This window comes from Lepidochelys olivacea (genome assembly GCF_965140295.1).
Source record: "Lepidochelys olivacea isolate rLepOli2 genome assembly, chromosome: 1".
Taxonomy (NCBI): domain Eukaryota; kingdom Metazoa; phylum Chordata; order Testudines; family Cheloniidae; genus Lepidochelys; species Lepidochelys olivacea.
This window is the reverse complement of record NC_140411.1, coordinates 252,997,060-253,023,917: the sequence shown is the minus strand read 5'-3', so window position 1 is coordinate 253,023,917 and position 26,858 is coordinate 252,997,060. Positions and strand designations below refer to the sequence as shown.

At 43.5% G+C, this 26,858-nt stretch overlaps 1 protein-coding gene across 1 annotated transcript in view; it reads left to right on the top strand.

Moving 5' to 3' along the window:
• Window positions 1–26,858, top strand: part of LOC311514346 (uncharacterized protein) — a 240,923-nt gene that overhangs the window by 67,157 nt on the left and 146,908 nt on the right. The window contains exons 4-5 of the mRNA XM_084616902.1: window positions 20,322–20,726; window positions 22,332–22,601. Coding sequence (XP_084473028.1) covers window positions 20,322–20,726; window positions 22,332–22,601 — 675 coding nt within the window. The remainder of the gene's footprint in view (window positions 1–20,321; window positions 20,727–22,331; window positions 22,602–26,858) is intronic.

The window sequence follows — 26,858 nt, the reverse complement described above, 5'->3', positions numbered from 1 at the left end:
CATCAGCCAGACTTCAGGGAGTCCCCGCCTTCCGTCTAGCTGCTGGGGAACTTAGGTATCAGATCCTCACCCAAAGAAAACTTCCTTGGACTGCTCCAAAAGCACAGTTTCTAACTAAACTTTTTATAAATTCTCTCCAAACAAAGCACATAACTCATAACAGCCCCAAATAGGCTAACAATTTCCCTAGCAACAACCAGTAATAATTATTTTCCTTATTAGCAAAACATTTCTAGTCATAACAACAATGAAACTTACATGTCAGAGGCACCTAAAACCAAGGCTATCCAAACATTCCTTCCGTTTTCATGGAACCTTAAGTCCCTGTCCCAGCCTCCGATTCTGATTAGCAGAGCTGCAAACATGCAGCTGCATGGCCTTGCCTTCTCAGGGTCCTAAAAAGATTATGCCTAGTGGTGTGATGTTTGGGTTTCAGCTGGCAGTGGCTGAACATACAAAATGGCTGACTGCAGTACTGTCAAATTCTGGAGTACATGCTGGAATGACAAATTTGAGGGCTATAGCTCAGGCCTGGTATCCAGAGTTTGCTAATTTGTCCACACCCCTAAATCATTGCACAGACCTTTAAAGTCACTTTGTTGAACTGATGGACTCATCCATTTGGATAGAATATGTTGTTTATTCTGTTGGTAGGCTAAAATGCATTTTACCCTAAGAACAGCTGAACTTAATTACTCTCCCCTTAATTAATACTCATCTTTTGTAGATGATATAAATTAAATTAGTTTAAATGGCGGATTAAGTAAGGGGACAGATGGTAATTACAAGTTTCCAAGTGTTAGTGCTGTTATTTAAACTTTCACTGTATGTATTCTTTATATTCGCCAATATACAGAGCAATAAAAATATGAATATAGATTTTTCCAGGAGTAATGTCCTAATGTTTCCTGGATGATCCTTGTTTCTACTTCAGCAACCTCGTTTGTGAACCAAACATTTATTATACTTTTTTATAACCTTCTGCTTTGCTACCATCTATCCTGTGCTGAAACTGGTCATCATGTCATTAATTCAGTATATCTTTGGAAATTCTATATTGTCATTCTTTTGTCATGCAGTAGTAGTTTTCAGGACCTTGCAAATCAATTTTCCATTGGAGGAGAAATCAGTGATATGGCCTTTGGGTATTTTCTTAGTGTAACGTGTTTTATTTACACAATATACATAATGCTTTCAAAAGATGTGGTCAAACAGCACACAGGCAATCTCCTCTTTCACGAATCTCAGCTAAAGCACTAATGCCTGGTTCCCAGGAAGCAACCCTGCCCCAGCAGTTGACTGTAGTTAGAGAGATTAAGGCCAAGTGCAAACTTTTCAGCTGTTTGCAACAACTCCCCTCGAAAGAAAATACATCATAAAACTAACAACAATACAACATCTCTTCAAAGACCGAACAGGCTAAGAAAAAGTTGCTAAAAATGCTCGTAAAATTATGTGTAATCATTCCACCCAGTGACACTCACTGTAACAGTATAGTGTATTGTGAATGCCTTCACTGTGTTTTTAGCTTTTTTTTTGACTATACTGTATACATTAGAGTATCTTTAATTTTGTTTCAGTCCTCTTCTTTTTGAATCCTAGGACAACAGTTATTGCAAAAGAATAATATTTGTATAACACCTCAAATAGAAATGAAGCAATGCTTTGCTTTTTGATATCACGATGGGTTTGTCTGCATTACACTATTATGATCTCATATTTTAGGGGGTCCATAACTCAGACATAAAACACTGCTCTGAACTTAAACAAGCTATTAATTTGTCATCCGTAAAGAATATTTGCTTTTGTAACATTTTATTAAATCACTTTAGGCCAGATTAGTTCTGTGAGGTTCACTTCAAAGTTAGACAATTAAAACTACATAAACACTTTTGGAAGGTCATACATATAGATCGATCTATCTATCTATCTATCTATCTATGCACACACACACACGTAACAAAATGCAGGCATTTTAAGTGGCGGGAAGCACTTTTAGTTCTCATCCTACATTATAGTACAAAAAATAAATTGAACGAGTTCTCTTCCTCAAGTCTCTTACAAGTGTCACTGATTAAAACCAAAAAGGAGCAGCAAGTATCCATGGTTATTGAAAGCTCCTTAGAGCAAAGTATTAAGACTCTGGGGTTTAATGCTTATCTGATGACTAGAGCTTTATTGATGTTTGTATAGTTATGAGTAGTCAGTTAGTGGGTGAACTTAAAGTATTATCCCACTGTCTCTTCTTTGGCTGTCCAAATCCTGATCAGAAATCTAGAGCACATTTTTCCTTTACACTACAAATGTAATGAATGAAATTATGCAGTGATTTTTTTCCCCAGTGACTTTTGTTAAACTTTGTAATAAACTCAGGTGTTTCACTTCATCTTTGTTATGGAGTCAGTAATGCTGGATCCCTCTTTTCTCATGGAACTGGGTTTGATGTTTGTGATAGGACCATCACTGAACTTGCTAACTATTTAGCTTGGGCCCCTGAAATTCTTCAATTTTGCAGGCCAGAATGTCCAGTTATTTCAGTTATTTCACTTATTAAAGTGAGTTAGTTCAAATTAGCTACAAATAGCTTGACGTGTAGGTATTTCTCATTGACACTAATAGGGTTAATCTTATTACAATGCTGTCTACATTCCTGTGATCTCATAACCTTGTCCTCTTCCTGTTGCTATATAAAGTCCTATTTTTTATTTGATCTTCTGGCCACCTTACATACACATCATTCAACATCTGTCAGCCTCAGCTTTTTTGTATTGCAAAATTTTACATAAGAAAGATCCCCTGTAAATATTTCTTATTAATTATTTTAATATCTAGATAAACTTTCTTTATAATAGTGTGTTTAATGTTGTTCCACTTTTGATCTTTTAATTTCCTTTCACAAGTACTGTGTTATATATGCTGTATGAATACTGGACCGCATGAACTTGTAAGATCATCTCGGGCTGTGCACTTCAATTTTAGTGATACTATGCAAGAAACAGCTAATAGGGCACAGCAAAGTAGCAGTAGTTTACTTGTGACAACAATAAGGGATGCAAGGGGACATTCTCTACAATCACATATATGGCACAGGCTAGGACCATATATAGGCATATACTTAAATCAGAGTAAAAGTTAGCAGCAGGTTGACTTTAAGTGAGTAAATGACCTTGCCTAACAAAAATTTATGGTTTCGCTGTGTGACACTGGGATTTTGTATGGATTGTATTTTTACTTATTGAAAGTTGTACATGACATGGTTCCTTGTGCTTCAAATGTTTTATCCCCAGTGTTCTGATGGAATTAACCAATATTTTCCTACTCTGGGTGATCCTGCTTGCAACTCTAGGACCACTAAGAACACAATGGATACAGCAAGATGCTGCTGACCCTTTGAGGAATGGACCCGCGGTCACAGAAAGAGACAGACCAAAAGTAGCTAAAGGAAACTCTCCCTTGCAAATTGGAATAGAAATAATTAGCACCTTGGGAATAGGGTGGTTTTTACACTCTCTAGACAGGGCAACCCTATGTCAGTTAGATGAGCAAAAATATCACATGTATTACTCTGGCTCCTTAAATGAATTGCTTTGTTGCACCTCATTGAGTGAGCCATGACAGTCAATGGCACAATAGAGGCACAAAGATCCAAAAATCACATGATGGCACAGCAGACTTTCAGACACTTCTCAGTGGCCACACTAATGCAATGGAGGAGATGCGTGTTTTGATAGGTGGCTGCTTTGAAGTAGAGCCAAATCCATGCCGCAGTGGGTTAGAATGCCAATATACCTTGTCCACTATATTTGCAGATTAAATGCTCCAGGTTAGGTCCATCTGTAATTCATTCAAGACATAAATTAATCTTGTCCAATCATCTTTTGTCATGTGTCTTGGCTCTCTTCCAAGAGATTTTGGGTCTCATTTCTGCAATCATATGCTTGCAGGTGGAATGCTGCCCCTGTACTGAGTCCCATTGCCTTAGATGTGAGACTTTGCCCACATGGATCCAGTCGCAAGGTCAGGACCGTATTTTGCTGTAGCCACCTAGCACAGACACTAACCGGAGCAACAACTGTTTCCCATGACACAAAAGCTGTCTCTGAAGTACCTAGTGCCTGCTAAAGAAACCCTCACACACACTAAGATGGAACAAAAAAGCGTGATTAAAAACTTGTTTGCAGTGTTGGTCCCATGATATTAGCTGTCTCTCTGGGTTAAAGTCAAACATTTCAGTGTTTTGTGACGAGAAAACATTTGTTCTCAACGTTATATAGATATGTATGTTAAGAAAGTGTTTTTGTTTTCACAGAATACTCAATTATTTTTTTCTTGAAAGAGCTATTTATATTTTTTTTAAAGAAAAGGATATAAAGGGGAGGGGCTTGTTGGCTCTGATAGCTGAAAAATGCCTGTGTTTGTAACTCTTTTATGTTGGCATTTTATCTTTGCTGGGAGAGTGTTGCACAAATTCGGATACTTACTACTTCAGTGAATAAAATCTCACTGCCAACACAAATTCCAGCTGTGAACATGTAATCAGTTCTTCTATGGTTCGAAAAGGAAAGTTCCCTATGCCTAAATTTAATTTTCATGCGTATTTGTCTGTTTGGCTGCTCCCTCAAACTTTGCACAAATGCTACTTTGTAGCCAACACAGGAGCCTGTCCTTTTGTCTGAGCAATAATTACCCCATCCCAACACAGAAGTGACTATAGGATGTTACATTATGCCAAATTGATTTGTATTAATAATAACCTGAGTTAAAGCCAAATCTTTGCCCATGGTAATGTGGGACTAATTCCCTTGGGGAGTGGCTGTCTGCCAGAAATGTAGTTAAGAGGTGCATACAGCCTTTTTAAGGGTGACCTGAACTGACTGACAGCTCTAATGCTATTGAGTCAAAGGGACACCCAGATGATAACCTCAGTGGGATTCATGCATCCCAATCTGGGATGTGCTGTTATGGTATATACTTGTGCCAAAGGAAAAATCTTCCCCTCTAGATACCAGTACCATCCTGTGAGTGTGGAGTCTAATTAGAATTGGTTATACAGATCTGGCCAAGCTCTATGTCATGTAGGAAATAGGGCTATGATTTGGTCTGGAGAGTGTTACAATGGGATTTTCAAAAGTGCTCAGCATTGGCCTTCCTAACTCTGCTCTCACTAAAGTCAATTTAATCGAATATAATTAATTAACCCCATTTTTCAATTAATAATTTTTTTGTCAAATTTGTTTTGACCAGCCCTTGTCCTTAGTTCTGAAGAATGACACACTTTTTTTCAAAGGGAAGGGCTGTATTTTGTGTGCTCTTTCTGAGCTACTGCCAATCAGAAAAAAAATAGCATCTGTTATTTTCCCATGGGCCTGGTTGTTACTATCTGTTGTTCAATATTTGTACCATGATAGTAGCAAGAGGCTACAGTGAGCATCAGGGCCTCTTTGTGCTAGGCACTTTGCAAGCACATTTGATGACATTGGTCTTCTGCCCAGGAGCTTGCAGTTGAATTTAAGGTCTGGAGTTTCTTTAGCCACCACAACCCCAGGTCCCCATTCCCACAGTGGCAGCCACAGAAAAGCATCTCAATATGCCTGCCTGCTGTAGTGTGATGGGAGGGCTACTTACCAAACTTCAGCCTCCACCAAAGACTATTCTGGATTCAGAGGGAGCTGTGGCTTTGCCTGTTGACACCCACCCAAGGCATCAGAGAGTGGAAGTCACCTGTCATCTTCCAAGGACAGCAAAGTGAAGTAGCTGATGACCAGACCAGTCATTCACCTAAAAAAGACAACTAGTCAGGTTGGAATGATAAGGGTCATCAGAGGGTGGGTTTTCTGTAAAGCTTTTAAGCAGAGCACAATTATTTGGGAACACAGAACTGTGGTACCTAGGGAAGCTGTTCTAAGCTTAGTTAGGTCAGGTAAGCTTTTGGATGTTTGAACTGTACTTTCAATCTTTTGAGATTCCACCATCACTAGATTTATACATACTTTTGCTATGTGGGAGCTTATTTAGTCTATGCTGCTTTGCAATGGTGACACTTGTGTACTGTATGCTCTTATGTGGAGCTTGGCTGTGCTAAAGCTGGGGTTTGCATGTTTTTTATTTTATTCTCTTGTAGTCGTAGTTATGAAAACTGTATAAAGAGGAATCGATGATTATTATTTCTGTATGAGATTCACAAATGAGCAGAAAAATATCGGTGAGCTGCCAATGCTAACAGAAATAGCTTGCTGGAATAGATACATGGCCTATCCCCCAACATGTACTCTGAATGTATACTCAGAGTGGCTCAGTGCACATGACTGTCAGATTCAGTAGTGTTATGGTGCCAAATTTACAAGAGTGGGAAAGGATCCTGGTTAGGGATCAGACTAGGCCATCTACTGAAGCTGGCTGGCTGCTGTCTAGATTTATTAGTTCATTATACTCTTATAGATTATTGTCATTATTCCAAGTGTGTCTGCGTAATTCAGGCATCATCAATGGAATTCTTAACTAAATTCTGATTGTAGAATATTTTTTTTATTGGTGGTGAAGGGTGATCCAGAAATACTACTACTGAATGTTGAGATCCTATATTGACTCCACCAGGCTGTCAGTTTGAAGAAATGTAGGCAGTGTTGTTGCGGCTGTGTCAGTCCCAAGATATTATCTCACCACCTTCCCTCTCTAATTAGGAGAAATGTATTTTGACTTTTAACCAGAACAGATTTGATAAATTGGTATTAAGGGTGCAATAGGATTGAGTCCTGTTGACTTCAGTCCTAGTGTATAAAGTTACAAATGTGCTTAAATGCTTTGCTGAACGGAAGCCAGAGTGTTCAACACCTTATGTGATTGAGCCCTGACAGACAGAGACCTGAAACCCCAGGAGACTATATTCATAGGCCTGGTCTACACTATGAGTTTATGTCAGATTTAACAGTGTTACATTGAATTAACCCTGCACCCATCCACACAACGAAGCCATTTTTTTCGACATAAAGGGCATTTAAAACTGATTTCTGTACTCCTCCCCAACAAGGGGATTAGCGCTGAAATTGACATCACTGTTTCAAATTAGGGTTAGTGTGGACGCAATTCGAAGGTATTGGCCTCCGGGAGCTATCCCACAGTGCACCATTGTGACCTCTCTGGACAGCACTCTGAACTCGGATGCACTGGCCAGGTGTACAGGAAAAGCCCCGGGAGCTTTTGAATCTCATTTCCTGTTTGGCCAGGCGAGCTCATCAGCACAGGTGACCATGCAGAGCTCATCAGCACAGGTGACTGTGCAGTCCCAGAATCGAAAAAGAGCTCCAGCATGGACTGAATGGGAGGTACTGGATCTGATTGCTGTATGGGGAGAGGAATCTGTGCTATCAGAACTATGTTCCAAAAGACAAAATGCCAAAACATTTCAAAAAATCTCCGAGGCCATGAGGAACAGAGGCTATAGCAGGGATGCAACACAGTGCTGTGTGAAACTTACGGATCTCAGACAAGTGTACCAGAAAACCAAAGAATCAAACGGACGCTCTGGGACAGAGCCCCAGACATGCCGCTTCTACGCTGAGTTGCATTGCAATTCTAGGGGGGGCTGCCACCACTACCGCACCCCTATCCGTGGACTCCGATGATGGGGTACTCTCCGACATGCCTGAGAATTTTGCGGATGGGGAAGATGAGGAGGAGGAGGATGAGCTTGAGGAGAGCACACAGCACACCGTTCTCCCTGACAGCCAGGATCTTTTCTCACCCTGACTGAAATACCCTCCCAACCCAACAGAGCCAGAGAAGGGACCTCTGGTGAGTGTACCTTTTTAAATATAATACACATTATAAAAGCAAGTGTTTTTTAATGGTTAAGTAGCCCTGAGGACTTGGGATGCATTCGTGGCCAGTATAGCTACTGGAAAAGTCTGTTAACATGTCTGGGGATGGAGCAGAAATCCTCCAGGGACATCTCCATGAAGCTCTCCTGGAGGTACTCTAAAAGCCTTTGCAGAAGGTTTCTGGGGAGAGCAGCGGTATTCTGTCCTCCATGGTAGGACACTTTACCACGCCATGCTAGTAGCAAGTAATCTGGTATCATTCCATGACAAAGCCTGGCAGCGTATGGTCCTGGTGTTTGCTGGCATTCAAGCAACATCCGTTCTTTATCTCTCTGTGTTATCCTCAGGAGAGTGATATCGTTCATGGTAACCTGGTTAAAATAGGGGAATTTAATTAAGAGGTGGCCGTTCCTACTTGGCCGTTCAGAGGTGGCCGTTCCTACTTGGCTGTTTGCCTGTGCCTGAAAAGAAATCCTCCCTGCAGTTAGCCACGCGGTGGGGGAGGAGGGCATTGGCGCTGAGCTGTTCGCATTTGGCTAGCAGGAATCTTCCCTGATACCAGCCACGCGGTGTGGGGAGGGGTAAAGCAATCATCCCAGAGAATTGGATGGGGGGAGTTAGTTTGGTTTCTGGTGCTGCACGTTAACAGGAAAACCGCAGCACTAAATGGCCAACTCAACGTGCTTTGCTTGGTATGGGAGAGGAGGGCGCTGCTGTTATGAAGGTTGCAGAAGCCAAAAGACTATGGCTTACCATGGCTGCCTGCAAGCCGAATTCTGTTGCCTGGCCCTGCTTGTGTGATCTCTAACACCAAAGCTGCAGGCACTCAATATAAGATGCAAAATGCGACCTTGTACCAAAATCACATGTGCTATGTAATGTGAATAGTGTTGTTCACCGTGAAAGAGTATAGCCATTGTTCTGTAAAATGTATCTTTTAAAATACTTCACTCCCTTTTTTTCCCTCCAGCAGCTGCAAATGTTTCAAGCCTCCCTCCTCCGTCCCAAAGTCTACCTCAGATAAGGTTGCAAAAAAAACGCACACGCGATGAAATGTTCTCTGAGCTCATGCAGTCGTCCAGCACTGACAGAGCTGTGTGGAGGGACACAATAGCAGAGTACAGGAAAGTGGCTGATGAACGTGAGGCAAGGTGGCGGCAGGAAGATCAGAGGAGGTATGAGGAAATGCTGGGGCTACTGCAGGATCAAATGGACATGCTCCGGCATCTGGTGGAGGTTCATGAATGGCAGCAGGATCACAGACTGCTGCTGCAGCCCCTGTTTAACCACCTTCTCTCCTCTCCAAGTTCCATAGCCTCCTCACCCAGATGCCCAGGAATGCAGAAGGGGAGGCTCCGGGCACCCAACCCCTCCACCCCAGTGGACAGCCCAAGCAACAGAAGGCTGTCATTCAAGAAGTTTTAAAGTGGCCTTTTCCTTCCCTCCTACCCTCCTCCCACACTCCACCCGGGCTACCTTGTGAGTTATCTCCCTATTTTTATAATCAATTAATAAAGAATACATGCTTTTGAAACGATAGTGACTTTATTTCCTTTGCAAGCAAGCTGTGATCGAAGGGGGGAGGGCAGGTGGCTTACAGGGAATTTAGAGGCAATCAAGGAGAAACAAACAGAAGTGTCACACAGTACCCTGGCCAGTCATGAAACTGGTTTTCAAAGCTTCTCTGATGCTCAGCTCTTCCTGCTGTGCTCTTCTAACCGTCCTGGTGTCTGGCTGTGCGTATTCAGCGGCCAGGCGATTTGCATCAACCTCCCACTCCGCCATAAACGTCTCCCCCTTACTCTCACAGAGATTGTGGAGCACACAGCAAGCAGCAATAACAATGGGAATATTGTTTTTGCTGAGGTCTGACTGAGTCAGTAAACTGCACCAGCGACCCTTTAAATGTCCAAATGCACACTCTACCACCATTCTGCACTTGCTCAGCCTATAGTTGAACAGCTCCTGACTACTGTCCAGGGTGCCTGTGTACGGCTTCTTGAGCCAGGGCATTAAGGGGTAGGCTGGGTCCCCAAGGATAACTATAGGCATTTCAACATCCCCAACAGTTATTTTCTGGTCTGGGAAGTAAATCCTTTCCTGCAGTCGTTTAAACAGACCAGAGTTCCTGAAGACGCGAGTGTCATGAACCTTTCCCGGCCATCCCACATTGATGTCGGTGAAATGTCCCTTGTGATCCACCAGTGCTTGCAGCACCACTGAAAAGTACCCCTTGCGGTTTATGTACTGGCTGCCCTGGTGGTCTGGTCCCAAGATAGGGATATGTGTTCCGTCTATAGCCCCACCACAGTTAGGGAATCCCATTGCAGCAAAGCCACTAGTATGACCTGCACATTTCCCAGAGTCACTACCTTTGATAGCAGCAGCTCAATGATTGCGTTGGCTACTTGCATCACAGCAACCCCCACAGTAGATTTCCCCACTCCAAATTGATTACCGACTGACCGGTAGCTGTCTGGTGTTGCAAGCTTCCACAGGGCTATCGCCACTCGTTTGTGAACTGTGAGGGCTGCTCTCATCTTGGTATTCTTGCGCTTCAGGGCAGGGGAAAGCAAGTCACAAAGTTCCATGAAAATGCCCTTATGCATGTGAAAGTTTTGGAGCCACAGGAAATCATCCCAAACCTGCAACACTATGCGGTCCCACCACTCTGTGCTTGTTTCCCGGGCCCAAAATCGGCGTTCCATGGCATGAGTCTGCCCCAGTAACACCATGATCTCCAAATTGCTGGGGACCGCGGTTTTAGAGAAATCTGTGTTCATGTCCTGATCACCGCACTGCCGTTGCCTCCTCGCCTGGTTTCTCAGGTGCTGGTCCTCCATAAACTGCATGATAATGCGTGAGGTGTTTACAATGGTCATAACGGCTGCGGTGAGCTGAACAGGCTCCTTGCTTGTTGTGCTATGGCATCTGCTTGGGCAATCCAGGGAAAAGGGCGTGAAACGATTGTCTGCTGTTGCTCTGATGGAGGGGGGGCAACTGACAACATGGCTTACAGGGTTGGCTTACAGGGAATTAAAATCAACAAAGGGAGTGGCTTTGCATCAAGGAGAAACAGAATGGCCCCCTCAAGGATAGAACTCAAAACCCTGGGTTTAGCAGACTGTTGATTTCACAAAGGGAGGGAGGAGAAAATGAATACAAAAAAAATCTGGTCTATTTCTTGTTTTGATCCACTTCATCTATCTTTATACATCTTGCTGTCAGCAGACTGTGCAGTACGACGGCTGGCCATCGTCATGTCCTGGGTGCTCGGCAGAAGACGGCGCAGTATGACTGCTGGCCATCATCGTCTCCTGGCTGCTGATTAAAAGACAGTGCACTGCCAGTAGGACTCAATTGCCATGAGACGAAACTTAAAAGGGAAATGACCTGGCTGAGTCATTCTCATGTTTGCCCAGGCACCCCTGACCTCATCGAGGTCGGTTAAAAGAGCACCCAGGACTACGTCGACAATGGATACCAGTCATACTGCACTGTCTGCTGCGAAAAGGCAATAAACTGCTGCTGTGTACCAATGCAGTACCACGTCTGCCAGCACCCAGGAGACATACGGTGACAGTTCGCTGAGCGGGCTCCATGCTTGCCGTGGTATGGCGTCTGCACAGGTAACTCAAGAGAAAAGGCGCAAAACGATTGTCTCCCCTTGCTTTCATGGAAGGAGGGAGGGAAGGGGGGCCTGATGATATGTACTCAGAACTACCCGTGACAATGTTTTTGCCCCATCAGGCATTGGGATTTCTACCCAGAATTCAAATGGGCGGCAGAGACTGCAGGAACTGTGGGATAGCTACCCACAGTGCAACGCTCCAGAAGTTGACGGTTGCCTCGATACTGTGGATGCACTCCACCGACTAAATGCACTTAGAGCATTTATGTGGGGACACACACAATCTATTACCAGCAGGAGATTGAGTTTGTGTGTGTGGTTTTTGGAGGGGGGGTGAGGGGGTGAGAGAACCTGGATTTGTGCAGGAAATGGCCCACCTTGATTATCATACACATTGTGAAGAGAGCGGTCACTTTGGATGGGCTATTACAAGCAGGAGAGTGAGTTTGTGTGTGTGTGTGGGGGGGGGGGGCGGAGGGTGAGAAAACCTGGATTTGTGCTGGAAATGGCCCAACTTAATGATCACTTTAGATAAGCTATTACCAGCAGGAGAGTGAGTTTGTGTGTGTATGGGGGTGGGGGGGGGGGGTGAGAAAACCTGGATTTGTGCTGGAAATGGCCCACCTTGATTATCATGCACATTGTAGGGAGAGTGGTCACTTTGGATAAGCTATTACCAGCAGGAGAGTGAGTTTGTGTGTGGGGGGGCGGAGGGTGAGAAAACCTGGATTTGTGCTGGAAATGGCCCAACTTGATGATCACTTTAGATAAGCTATTACCAGCAGGACAGTGGGGTGGGAGGGGGTATTGTTTCATGGTCTATGTGTGTATATAATGTCTTCTGCAGTTTCCACGGTATGCATCCGATGAAGTGAGCTGTAGCTCACGAAAGCTCATGCTCAAATAAATTGGTTAGTCTCTAAGGTGCCACAAGTACTCCTTTTCTTTTTGCAAAGACAGACTAACACGGCTGTTACTCTGAAACACAATCTACTGTATAAAAATGCTTTCTACAAAACCTAATTTCGTAGTGTAGACATGGCCATAGTGTCTCTTTTTGAAATAAAACCACAGAGCTGGTGTAAGATTTTCTGCAATATTTCAAAGGGAATTATTTGTCACTCTGTTTTGGGCAACTTTGCACTCTTCAGCCTTTGCTTTCCTGTGAAATTTGATGCAATAGCTAACTTCAGAATGAAAGCCTGCCAAAATTCCAATTTCAAAGCCACCATTCACTTACTGTGAATTCCAGTTTCACTTGAAAAATTGTCGGGCTCTGGGTCTAGGTGGTCAGACCTGGTGGTTGGAGTGGTGGTGGAGAAGAGGTACCAAGGATCGAAGCCAGAAGTAGAGTTGGGACCGAGCCAACGGCAGCTCTGAAACTGTGGTCCAGGGACAGGCCATGGGTCAGAACCAGGCTCAGAGTCTGTAGACAAGCCAAATAATGATTGTAGTTGGAGTCTGGATGCAGGCCAAAGGTCGAAGCTGGGTTGAAGTCAGTCCAAGGGTCTGGGTGTCAGGAGGTGGGTGCAGTGCTAAAGTGGGTCAGGAACAGGGCTGGAGAGGGGTTGGAATAGGGTACGGACAAGGCTGAAGTGTGTTGGAACAAGGCTGGGGCAAGAACAGGGACAGGATTGGGGGGCAGACTGGAAGCCTGGGGAGTCTGTAACATCGTGAGGCACCAAGAGGGTTCCTAGCTGTGTGAAGCTGTTGCAGAGACGAACTTGTGGGTATGTCAGTGAGAATGGAATACTTGTGCCTGAGTGGGTCATCTGACCCTGGCCCTGCCCAAGAATAGTCTGCAGCCGCAGGCCTGAGGGATGAGTCACAGCAGGTTCTGCTTCACAGATGAGTCAGTGCACCTACTGAGGCTCTAAAGGCCACCCACTCCCCCCCGCCTAATGGGAGGAGCCACTGGACCCAGGCATCAAATGATCATGGGGGACAACAAATGAAAAAACAGGGGCAGGAGTGAGGGTCAGAGGGTCAAAAGCAGGGATCCAGAGTGGGACACTGAGCAGAGAACCCCGGTCAGTGCCACTGCTCCTCAAAGGCATCTAGGAAGCCAATGGATGTGGCCTAGAGGAACTCTGCCTGGAGACCTGACTTAAGGGACGATTGGAAATAGGCCCCACATGAGTCAGTGCAGCTGCTTGAGCGGCCCTGGTTTGGCTGTAGGTTTGCTTCACAAAAATGGGCTCAGAATGCACCTATTATCTAGCCATAAATTCATGAAATATGTCCGTGTGAGGCTGAAATGAGCTTATATTTGTGTTTGTAACAAAATGTGCTAAAAGCAACCCCCTCAAATTCTGAATATTTTGTCTTTGGCTGTGGATTTTCGACGTCTTCTGTGCCCCAGATGTATATAATAGAAGTAAGTCCTGCACTGACTGCCTATATTGTAGGTAGCAGCACCATGAAGCAGCAGTGTGTATAGAGCTCCCAGCTCCCACACAACATGGTTGGGAAGGGACAGGAATTGAGCAGAGGCTGGACTCCCTTTGACAGGTATGGGTTTGGTATGTCTCCATCAGCGCAGGGAGAAACTGGGAGGAAGGGTTGTGATTGGGAATAACAAGTTCCAAAGGCTGGAAGCTGAAGCTAGACGAATTCAGATTGGAAATAAGGAGGACATTTTCAACAGTGAGGATCATTGGCCATGGAAGCACCTTAACTAGGGATGTGGTAGATTCTTCATCACCCAAAGTCTTTAAATCAAGACTGAATATCTTTCTAAAAGGTGCACTCTAGTTTCACTAGAAGGTATGGACTTGATGCAGGGACCACTTAGTGAAATTTTGCAGCCTGTATTAAGCAGAATGTCAAAGTAGCTGATCAGGAGCCTCTCTGGCCTTAAAATCTGTGAATCTATGGCAGTTTCAGTTACAATATTTTCCCCACTGCTTCTAGGGTAGCACAACATACTGCACCATACCCAGAGCTTGGGGCAAAGCCAGACTTTAGCCCTTCACCTGTGAAACAAAATTATTTACAAAAACTGGTGGTTTTAATCTAAGCATGTAAAAATGATCTGGAAGCATCACAGTCCCTTTCTTCTCCATCTCATGACTGCCAGAAAAAGTAACCACACCAACTAAAGCCAATTTTTAAAAAATAATTTGAATTTAAAACGACATGTTGCATGCAAAATTTCACTTTAAAAGTGACTTTGTGTTTCTACTGTATTATAAATTGAAAACCTGGATAAAGAAGGGTTTATAAATATTAAATAAATAATCCCATACAGGCTCTTAACTAGCTTGGGGCACCATAAAATTAAAGAGAAATCTGTATATTGAATAAATGAATCAAACCATTTAATTTGATAAATTAAATGAACACCAATATTATTGATAGCATCTTTTTGTACTATGTTAATTTTACTTAAAAGTTCAGTAAATTGCTTGAAAAGAATTTGTTCCTTCCATGCCTTCTAAGGGCTAAACTATGAACCTCTTTCACTGACAAACAGTTATTCATCTGAGTAATGCCACTGACATTTACAAGGCTCTATTCCAGGATCACATCTAAGATTTTACCACGATGTACTGTGTTCCAGTCATGTAAAATTTCTAACAGCTTTACAAGTGAGAAGCATATATATATATTTATTTATTCCTCATGAAACAGAGCACTTATTGTGACTACATGATCTTGGTTAATATTCAGCAAATACTAATCTACAGGGATTTTTATGGAAGTCCTTCCTGTTAAAGGGAACCATTTTCAGTCTAATTATTACAGATTATTACATTATTTTTTTAATTGGACAACATAATTAAAATAACCCCCCCACCAGAGAGAAGCAAGGAACCATATGCATTGTCTTAAGTTCACTCTCAGAATTGTTACTGCAGCTTCAAAGGATTGCAAAGTTGTTTTCATAAAGCAAATCATTCCAAATAGTTTGCTATGTTTGCATCAGCTGTCAGTTTGTAAATTTATTCTTACACTAGCGGGTTTTGACAGAATTTGTAAAATGCTTTCCCCCCTGTTTTTGAAATATGATAAATGTAACATACAGCTGACCTTTACACAAGGCCACATGTTAATATTCAGGACCATGCTTTTGTTTGTCTTGAACAATGCCTGTCATTAAGAAAGCGTGGATTGCCAATATGACCCTCTGTTAGAATGCTGGACCATTCCTGATTGGTCACCAGGAAGCATCATGTGCCTTTGATTGAAATGACATGGAAGATGTATGGTCAAAGTGCTGTACTCAGCACCACTGCTGTGATGTGAAGAAAACCACTTTGACCCAAATAGACCTGCACTCAAACAATGTCGCACCAACCAAAGACAACATATTGGGAAGAAAAATGCTTGTAAACTGCGTGTGCTGGAAGATGTATTAGTCAGACGGCCACAGGGCAATCTTTGAACTACTGAAATCTTTAGAAATATTTAGTTTTTGAACAATACTTACAAACCTAATTAATCAAGCGTAGATGATTATGTTCGCTCTATACACAGTGAATCATTTTAGTGTAAGAATAGGGCTGTCACATTTATTTTGCTGACCACTTCACAGGTGCTTGCATCCAAAAGCTTAGTTTGAACATACATTTTACACCAATTGTGATTCTAATTCCAAAAATACATTACAAACAGATCCATGACATATTGCTAACAATTAATATGCTTCCAAGTGTTTGTGTTTGTTTCCATTTTTATGTTTATATTTCTCTTGGGCTATGACACACCATTTTTAGAGCTTTGTTCTTGTTATTTTTAATTTGCAGAAGGAACATTTTTGACAGCTCCTCCAGATAAGTATTTTAAACCCGCTTTAGTATTAATGAGTAATGCTGCAAGCAAGCTGTACAGTTTCAATCTAAAATCTGTCAGATAAATACAGCCGCATCCTGGAAAGTGCTGAAAAATTCCAGTAAATTCCCACATTCCTTCAACTCCTGTTGAATTGAATTGGAGTTGAGGGCATTCAGTTCTTTGCAAGATTAGACTCTTAATATCCAGGTTGCCACTAGTTTCGAAAGTCTGGCACATCAACATACAGATAACTATTGTCTTAACAAATGCTCTAACAATTAAAAAAAGTGTAGGGTGCCAAAAGGCTGAAGACTTCTGGGCTGCTGATAGCAATTAATAACTTAATTAGACAAATATCTATTGCTTTTAGAAGGTGTTTTTCTATTAGTGACATAGGTCCTGTCTACACTGACAAGTTTCTGTGCAGTAAAACAGCTTTCTGTGCTGTAACTCCCAAGGTGCACACACTGCCAAGCCACTTAGTGTGCAGAAACTGCACAGTTGCAGTGCTGTAAAAAAACCACCATGACAATAGGCATATGGTTTTCTGCGCTGGGGGCTACAATGACGCTGTGCCAGTGTAGACACATTGGCGATTACAGTGCTGCAATTGGCCTCCAGGAGGTGTCCCCCAATGCTGGTCATCAGTTTGAACTCTGCTGCCCTGCCCTCAGGTGACCAACCGTGAGCCCCACCCCTTAAATTCCTTGGGAATTTTGAAAGTCCCCTTCCTGTTTGCTTGCTGACGCGTACAGTGGTCTCAGCGCATCTTTCCAGGTGACCAGGCCTGCTCCCCCACTTGGAGCAATGCCGAGCTGCTGGACCTCATCAGCTTTTGGGGAGAGGAGGCTGTCCAGTCCCAGCTGCACTCCAGCCGTAGGAATGATGATACCTACAGGCAGATTTCACGATGTATGACAGAAAGGAGCCATGACTCTGCAGTGCAGGGTCAAAGCGAATGAGCTGTGGAATGCCTAGCACAAGGTGTGGGAAGCAAACCACTGCTCCGGTACTGTGCCCACGAGCTGCTGGTTCTACAAAGAGCTGGACGCGATACTCAGCGGCAACCCCACCTCCACTGCGGAGGCCCCTGTGGATACTTCAGTGGCTCACGTGCCAGCTGAGAGTGGACTGAGCCAGGAGAAGGAAATATTGGATGAGGATGTGAAGCGGGAGGTGGACCCAGAGGCACTGGATGACTCAGAGGTCAGAGATGCACACAGCCGGGAGCTCTTTTCTACTCCAGAGGAGGCTAGCCAGTCACAGCTGTCAGAGCTTGGTGAAGCACAAACAGGACAGGAGACCCCTGGTAAGTGGCTTTGATTTTGGGAATCGCTTAAGTAAGTTGTTGGGGGCAGGAGGGTTGCAGAAAGCAGGCTTGTCTGTATGATGCATGTACTGCCACATGCCTGGTTGTCTGAGTGGCGGAACAGGGTGTTGACTGCCATTTCATGGGAATCTGCCTCAGAGATCTCCACAAAACTCTCATGGAGATACTGGGCAATCTGCTGCTGCAGGTTCTTTTGCAGAGCTGCTTTGTTTCTTGCCCCATTAAGGGTAACTTTCCCATGCCACTCTGCCATCACTTGGCAGGGACCATTGTTGCACACAGGTGAGCTGCATAAGGGCCAGGGAGAAAGCTGCAGTCTTGGAGAAGACCCTCCCTTAATTCGCTGCTCATGCTCAGCAGCAAGATATCTTCCATAATGAGCACAGCCTGTGGAAAATGTGGGTACAGTAATGATTATAAGGCTTCACAGCTATGACCTTGGGAGCCCCACCTCCCTCTTCATTATCATTGGCTGCACAGCAGTGCAGAATTAGAAAGTGGCCATGAAGTACTAAAGAGGACTTCCTGTGTGCTGTCATGATGCACTCTGCGGCCGAAAAACAGAAATTGAAGGAGTGGCATGACAGCGAGAAGAGGGACTGAAAGGAGAATGCAGCGGGCCAGAACAAAGCCACGGAGCAGTTCTTAAAAGTTATGGACCGCCAAGTGGACACATTCCAGGTGCTACTAGCACTGCAAACTGAGCAGCTCTGAACCCCCCCTCCCCTACAGCTGCTGTCACAAAACGCTCCCATGTGCCCCCAAGATACCGCCAACACAGTCTTATCAGTCTCCTAGCTCCAGTCTGTACCCACTGCATTCCGCTCTGCCCCATCACAGTTCAGCCCTGCGGACTTCCAGTACCCACTGCACTGAACACCCATCCCTCTGCAGTTTATCCCTGCTGAAGTATAGCACCCCCTGCACTCTACTCCAAAGGAGAAGGTTGGCTATAATACCTGGACATACACAAATCTTTAACCGTCCTGAGACCCCACCTCCTACTTGGACCCTCCCTTCCTCCATCCCCCTCAGTGCTGATGTGTTTTTTTGTTTGCCTCTCTTCTCCGGTTGTTGTTTTTTAATAAAAGTGTTGTGGTGGTTTGAAAGCGATCTTTATTCCATTAACTGAAAGCAAACAGAGCCCTGCAAAGCTACAGGCAATTTTCTTAAACCTTCATAGTGCATCATCTGCACCAATCAAAACCACCTCCTAGCATTACAAGCACTGCACTCCCGAGCATAGCAACAAATATTAGTGGCTTTCAGCTTCAGATTGCTGCCTCAAGGCATCCCTGATCCTTATGGCCCCGCACTGCGCCCCTCTAATAGCCCTGATCTCTGGCTGTTCAAATTCAGCCTCTAGGCACCCACATTTCTGTCCCCGCCCATAAGTACCACCCCCACAGCTCTAGCCAATGGGAGCTGTGAGGACAGTGCTGGGGGCGAGGGCAGCGCATGGAGGCCTGCTGCCCCGCTACCCCAAGGGGCATGCAGAGACATGCCAGCAGCAGCCATCCACTTCCGGGAGCAGCATGGGGCCATGGCATGCATGCAGCCTGCCTGAGTGCCCCGCTGCACCACCAGAGTCATGGCGGGCTGGACAGAAATGTTAGATGGGCCGTATCCAGCCCGCGGGCCGTATTTTGTGCACCCCTGGTCTAAGTGTTGTCCTGAATAGGAATGGACATGCTTCAGCACATGTTTAACTTTAAGTGCATGTTTAAATGCTTTAGGCCCTGATTCAATAAGGTACTTAAGTACATGTGTAAATACATTGATGTATCAGGGTTATAAAATATATAACTTTTGAATGCATCAAGAATATATTTAATTTTTGCAGTTCTAAATATAAGCATTAATATTTATGACTTAGTGTTTTCTCCTAAGTATTGTAATTATGATACTGCCATATTAAAATTAGCTAGGTATTTAATCTATTAAAGATTTTGACTGTGGGTGGGGGGGGGTCTTCCTCCAACTCAGTGTTGAGGCAGTGTGCAAAAACTTACATTGCCATTGGGTGGGTTGTACTTACACTCTGGATAAAAAGACTGCAGTTTCCTGAGCTGTCAATTCTCTGTCTCACTTAGGGCATGATCCAGTGCCTGTTAAAGTTGATGGAAAGACTCTAGTTAAATTCTTTGGGCTTTGGGTCAAGTCAATAACAACCAAATTCATGTGAAAAATAAAAAAAAAAACAACCTGCAACCATGCAAAAACTCAAGACAGCTAGAAATCCAACTGCTTGATTTATGTATGCAGGTGCTCTTGGTGCACACCGCACAGAATTTGATGTATGCAACTTGATTGCATGCTGAAAATTGGCATCACAAATTTAGAGGCTGTTTTTGAAAATTTGATCCTCAGAACCAAAGCATGACCAACTCCAGGAATTAAGAAATCATGAGTCAGGCCAGGCCCTCCCAAAATTATGAGCTTGGCTTAAAAATAATGAAAGTTTTCAAAATAATACATTTTGTGTTCTTTTTATTTGCCTTCTGGTGTTAGAGAGTTCAAGATTCATGTTTTGAGGCTTTTCTCCACAACTGCAAGCTAGAAACATACTTTTTATTTAAAATGAAATCTGAGATTCTCGGGCAGCAGCCTGATCCCAGTAGCTGTGTCTTTAAGAAAATCACCAAATAGCATGAGAGCTGGTAACACTCTCATGAAACAGTTAATTATCCATCTGGGTTAATTCTGCTGCAGCTTGGTAAATGTAATACTAAAGTGTGTATTTTAACTTATTTTTTCTCCATTTCAGTCTGTTTTAGAAGAGGACAGAAACAGGTTGTGCAAACAAATATACCCATTCACCATGAATATAAAGTTCCAAAATTACCTCCACCAAGTTTGGCTTCCAGCGAGGAAGATCTGGCTGAAGCAATTAACCACCCACCTACTCCATCAGTTAGAAACCAGGAGACCCCTTTAACACAGACTATTGGAACAGAAGAAAAGAAAAAAGAACCCAAAGAACCTGAGCTCTTATGGACTAACACAGAAATGGACAAAGATACAGAGTTAGATGAGTTAGACAAGCTTTGGGACAGTGTTTCTCCATTACTTTCTGAAACAGAACACACTCCCTCAGATTTTGGTAGGCCGACTTCAAGTATAAAGAGCAACCAGACACTGTTCAGCTTTGACAGAGAAACTGACTGGTCAGGTATGTACTATATATATAAATTCCTGTCTCTCTCATATTTTTCTACCAGTATTCATTTACTCCATTTTACTTTTAGCCTAATCTTCAGCAAGATAGGGACTAGTACTGTAGGTGGATAGATGATATATTAAGAAATGTTTGAATCAACTATCCTGTGTAACATGCTTCCAAAACCAGTTGAAGAGTCACCATATTTTCTGTTGCAAATTAAATAATTCAATATTCAACTTCTTTGATTTTCCACTCCCCCCTCTCCCCCTTCCAAGAGCCTTTGGAGTGCTAAATGCTCCTGTCTTTGAAACCTGATAAGGAATCAAATTCAATTCTTAAGGATACTCATGTTCTCTGCATGTTAGGACTAATGACAAGGAAGAGAAATCAAACTGCAAAAATAAAGGGCTTGATTCTACAACCCTGACTCCCAGTGAAGAATGCTTATTCACTAAAGTAACCCCACTGAGTCACTGATGAACATGTGCAATGTAAGGGGATGGTGTTTCAAACCTTGCTGAGGATGGATAAACCATTTTAGGGCTCACATGGTACAAAGACATTATCAGCACTCACTTTGGATGACTTGCAGAGATTATTTGTGTCTTTGTCACTCATGAGTAAGGCTGCGAGTTTGTCACGGAGGTCACAGAAGTCACGGATTCTGTGACTTTCCGGGTCTTCCGGGACTTTTGCAGCAGCCAGAGTGGCAGACCCGGAGGCTGCCTGAGCAGCTCGGGCAGCCTCTGGGCCAGCCACACCAGCTGCTGCTGGGGCAGACTTGTTCCGCTGCCCCTCCCCGCCAGCAGCAGCAGGAGTTTGGGTGTGGGAGGGGTTTCAGGGCTGAGGCCCGGGAGGGGGTGAGGGCTTTTGTGGTGCTTACCTCAGGGGGCTCCCAAAAAGTGGTGACATTTCTTTCCCTCAGTTCCTAGGTAGAGGCCACGCGCTGCCTCTGCCTGCAGGCACCACTCCCGCAGCCCCCATTGGCCACGGTTCCCGGCCAATGGGAGCTGTGGAGCTGGTGCTTGGGGCGGAGGCAGCGTGAAGACCACCCAAGAGCTGAGGGAGGGACACATATCACCGCTTCCAGGAAGCCACACTGAGCCTGGTTAGGGTAAGTTGCCTGCCAACCCTGCCAACCCCTCAGCACCAGCAGGGGTTCTGGGCTGCTCCCCCCAGAGCATTTGTGGTGCTCCTGGCTTCCCCCATGAGCACCCGTGGCACACCCTGGGCTGCCCCCCCCCCCAAGATTTAGTCAGGGGTATATAGTGCAAGTCATGGACAGGTCACGGGCGGTGAATTTTTGTTTACTGCCCGTGACCTGTCCATGACTTTTACTGAAAATACCCATGACTAAAACGTAGCCTGACTCATGAGTGATGTGTCCCTTGCTGATACAATTTATTCTATGTATATTTTATGTATATATAGTGAGAGTTATATAAACTACATGTGCACCGAGAAAATAGCAGTGTGTTTCTGTATATATTTGCACAGGTACTTAACAAAATATCTATTTTACAGATTTTTCTAGAAAACTTTCCAGTGCAACCAGCACACCTCTTTCTCAGATTCACTCTTTCTCTTTTTCCATGTCTGCAATGGCTTCCTCAGACACAGAACTTGAAGCAGCCAGTAGCAGTAGCCAAACCTCCAACCAACCCATTCTACACCCAGGCTCTCTGTTGGTGGCAAGTGGTTACTGCAGTGGCTTTCTGAGCCCCAGTCTGAACAGCTCCAGTTACCATGGCACTGCAAACATTCTCCAGGCTTCATCATATTCTGTGAAAAAATGCTCAGGGCAAGCACCTTCTTTCGTAGAAATTTGGCATGACCGTCTCCTGCACCACTGGCCTGTTCTTCCACCGATCTCCCCACAAAGAGGTTAATAAATGTTTATTTTTTTCCCCTGTTTCCATATGGTTTGTTCACAGGCTTTTGCTTGTATGTGTATGAATGCTCACTTGCATTGACTGCTGTGAGGGAATTGTTCCACGAATGCCGGCCATCTTCAAATCAATGCCTGCACATAACAACAGAAAGTGCCTCAGATGTAGTGGTTTCCACAGGACCATTGTTAGGCTTTTGTGAAGCATTTTTAAACCTAATAAATAATGTCAAAAGTCTCTATCCTAGCCAAAAATGTTCCTTTTGAAACAGCTCTAATAGTATTTTTTTGTTCTGTGATGTCTCCCAGTGTTGTGAAGAATTTGAGCTTCACAATGGGAATCTGGTGTATCGCGTGCCACTTTGCTACGTGGGTTTTTTGTTTTTTTTAATATAAAGCCTTTTTCTTTTGCCAAGGTGAACTCCCATCTTTTAACTTAAATGTTTCTTTTTTTAAATAATCATCTTCATTTTGAAGGTTACTGTTTTAAATGAAGCTAAATGCCACAAAATACAGTATGATCAAATGTTAATGATGCAGGAATGAAGTGAAGGAAAATGAAATATTGAATTCAATTAGATGCTATTTCAGTGAGTTTCCTCTGTGTGTTGTTGCGTAACTCATAATTAAATTAAGTCTAAAGCCTTTTGCTTTATGCACTGAGAAACAATGATCACTACGGTCAAAGATGATCGCATTGGTCCTTACCGGCCTTAAAATCCTTGAATCTAAATCCTGATGACAATTTATGGTGAAAGAAACTCTAATTAATTGGAGACTCACTACAGTTCATTATATGCTGTGTAGTATGTAATAGCAACAAACTCAGATTGTCCGTAAACAGCAGTTTAATTTGTAGGTAATGTCACCATTTCTAGGATACAGTAGCCCCTATTAAATCAACCTAGCACTATGGAGAACATTTACGAGATGTATTTGATTTCTGTGCATTGTACTTGCTTTTTTTGGATCTGTTGGGATCTTGATATGGAAAGTAGAAAGACTTACATGTGCGTGTCTAAGTCCAGTATGGTACTAAGGTTACTTCATATTGTAAGTAGTCCCTTACTTCTAGGCTATGATTTATTCATAGACTGTTTCTATCTGGCAATGGAGATTGCATTTTGACATGTTTTATGGCTACAGTAGTAATATATATTATATGATATATAGACAGGCTACCTTCTATGTTAGCAGGGAACAAGACGAGGCCCAAAATAAAATTTAAGTCACTGCAACTGTATTACAGCGTATCATTCTAGGCACTGGCACTGATACATTTAAGCCTCTAATATTCTGCACTATAGTTCAGCTGATTTTTGTTGGTGTTCATTTTCCTGTGTAGTCCACATTTACAAAATGTCACTGCACATCCATGCACCATTGTTAGGCCCTGAGCTTTGTCAATTGTTACAACAGGAGGTACATATTGTAAATGCTGGTTGCCCTGGTTTCCTAAGGAAACAATGGCTTCCAGTAACTGTGAGTTGATATGACATGGTGTGCAAGATTGAACATCATATCCTTTTTGTTGGGAAGAAAAATGAGTGTCACATTAACTGCATATCTTTACAGCATATCTTTCAATCAGTTATTAAAGTCACAAATTTAAAGTACAGAAAAACACTTCAAAATTTACACTAGAATTCCAGGTTTGCCTCTGAATGTTCCAAATCAAGATGAGTAAAAGGATGATCTTTTCTAACTGCCACCTTCCAAATGTAACCTGCAGTCTCAAAGTCAAGCAGTGTTCTTTCTGGCTAATGCATTACCACCCGAAATTAAGGTTCTGCAATCAGAACTTAGTTAACTGTTTTGTTGATGTGTGAGCCAGAAAAAAGCCAGCACTGTCCAGCTATATGGAAAGAAGGACAGGAAACCCTTGATACGTTTTAATCAGGCTGCAGCTATATTATTAGATGTCTGGGACTATCCAGTAGATAAAAGTGTACAGTGCAGGTACTCCATGTTCATTCAATATCTATCTGAAGGGGAGGGGGGGTTCCGCCAGCCCCCACTTTTTCTGTCCAGGTCTCCCAGCCAATACATTGCTGGGACCTTATCATCCCCCCTTCGAACAAGGGTTAAGGTGGGCTATAAGAAATGGGGTTGACTCCCTGCCGTATTAGTCATAGGAGCCCTGAACCCTCCTGTTCTGCTGTTTTAAGTCCTTTACGAAGCCATTTATCCGGTCGCTATATATCCTTCCTATGGAGTACCTGCACTGGACATCCGCTCCACACTTACATCATGAGTTATGACATTGTCGCCTAAGTCCCTTCCCTACTCACCATAACAAAGCCCTTCCTGAACCCACTGTGGGGAAGGCGAAACCCACCCCACTCCACCTAGGCCAAACGGGTGATGAGGGAAAAATTCCTTCCCAGCCCCCTAAAAAGGAGCGGCTAGTGTGATGCTCACAGCAGGTCCTGACCAAACCTGGTACTTTGCCACATCAAGGGGCAGGAAGGTGGGTGCTGCTTCCCCTGCTCCGGGCAAAAGGGGTTCTCCCAGCCAGGCTTGCCCCTTTTAAACTCCTCAGCCCTTGCAGTCCCATGAATCAGCATCCCCATGCTGACCCATTCCCTTTTGCAGCAGCTTCTGAGCACCTCTCCCCCGTCCCACCCGTAACACTGTTCCTTCTCCCTCAACAAGCTGGACAACAGCCACCCCCCACCCCGGCTTAAAGACGCAGTGCAGGTATTAGCTCTGTAAAGCTGATGGAAGTAAGAAGTCTTAAAAACTTATTTTTATAATTAAACAAATGTGACTGGATTACACAGAGGGAGCATATCTGTTGAGTAATGTACATAAAATAGTCCTGCTTCTGACTTTTCTTTTCTTTTCTTTTGGTATGCTACTAAAACCCTCGGGGGGGAAAACATCTTATTTAAAATTATTCCTAACATTTGAAAATTCACAATGTGATTGTAAGTGACAGAAATTAGGAATCAGAGAACATGGAGAAATTCTATGTTTTCATGAAAATTTTAGACATTTCTCAAGATTTCTTCCACTTCACAAAATATTTTAGAATTTTATTTTATTAATAATAATAATAATAATTAATAATAATTCATTTAAATCCTTCTATACCTTCCAGTTTTCACAGAATATAAAAGAAAAAAACCAGATAAAGGCAGGACCATCATTGCTGAAAATGATGGGAGAGACAGGATCCCCTAACCCGCCATATGAATGCTGCCGTTGGTACACTTCTATAATTACAGTAGAAAAAATAATTTTCTAATGCATTACATTGGGGTGGCCAAACTTACTGACCCTCTGAGCCACATACGATAATCTTCAGAAGTTCGAGAACTGAGTGTGTCAGCCTGGGCTTCAGCCCTGCAGGGCACGTCAGCCAGAATTTGGGGTTTCAGCCCTGTGGGGTGTGCCAGCCAGGTCTCAGGACTTCAGCCCCACTCCTGCTAAAGCCCCGAGTTCCAGCAAGACCTCCCACAGGGCTGAAGGCCCAAGACTCCCCTCTCTGCAGGGCAGAAGCCCTTATACTCACCACACTGCTGCAGGGCAGAAGCCCTGAGTTTCCCCAACCCCAGTCGGGTGTAGGTGGAGAATGCAGTGGGATATGCGGGGAGCTCCGTGAGCCACACTTAAACTGTAAAAGAGCTGCATGCGGCTTGCAAGCCACGGTTTGGCCACCTCTGCATTACATTAATGATGCCAAAATACATTAAAGCCAAACAAAACCAATATGTTTAATACATCCACCAACACATTTATGTGTTTTCTGAGTCAGATATGCCTATCAAAATGCACACTGTAATATCACAAAAATTAGTTTGCAAAATCATAATTAGTTCACGCCAAGCTAGGGTGTAAATCTGCCGTGCACGAATTGTCCATATGGACCCTGCTGATGCATATTAACAGTTAATGGACGTTGATCTACTCCTCTTTGAAATGGGACTAGTCAGCAGCTTAAAAAACACTGATTATTAACCACAGTATCCAGAGTTCAGTGCCATCACTTTTAAAATATGGGAGACTTATGGCTTCCATGGGATCTCCTGAAATTCTGCAGCCAGTTTGCAGCCGCCTTTTTAGATTACTTCCTAATAATGAGTTCCTACTGCTACCTTTAGGACTTGATTTTTAAAAACCATCATCTTTGGTTTGTGTGCTCAATTTGCACTGTAACTATGTGTGCAAATATTTATAGCCATAGATGATATCATGGTCCACTGACTTAAGTGCTGGATTATGATGCAGGAAACCTGGGTTCTCTTCCC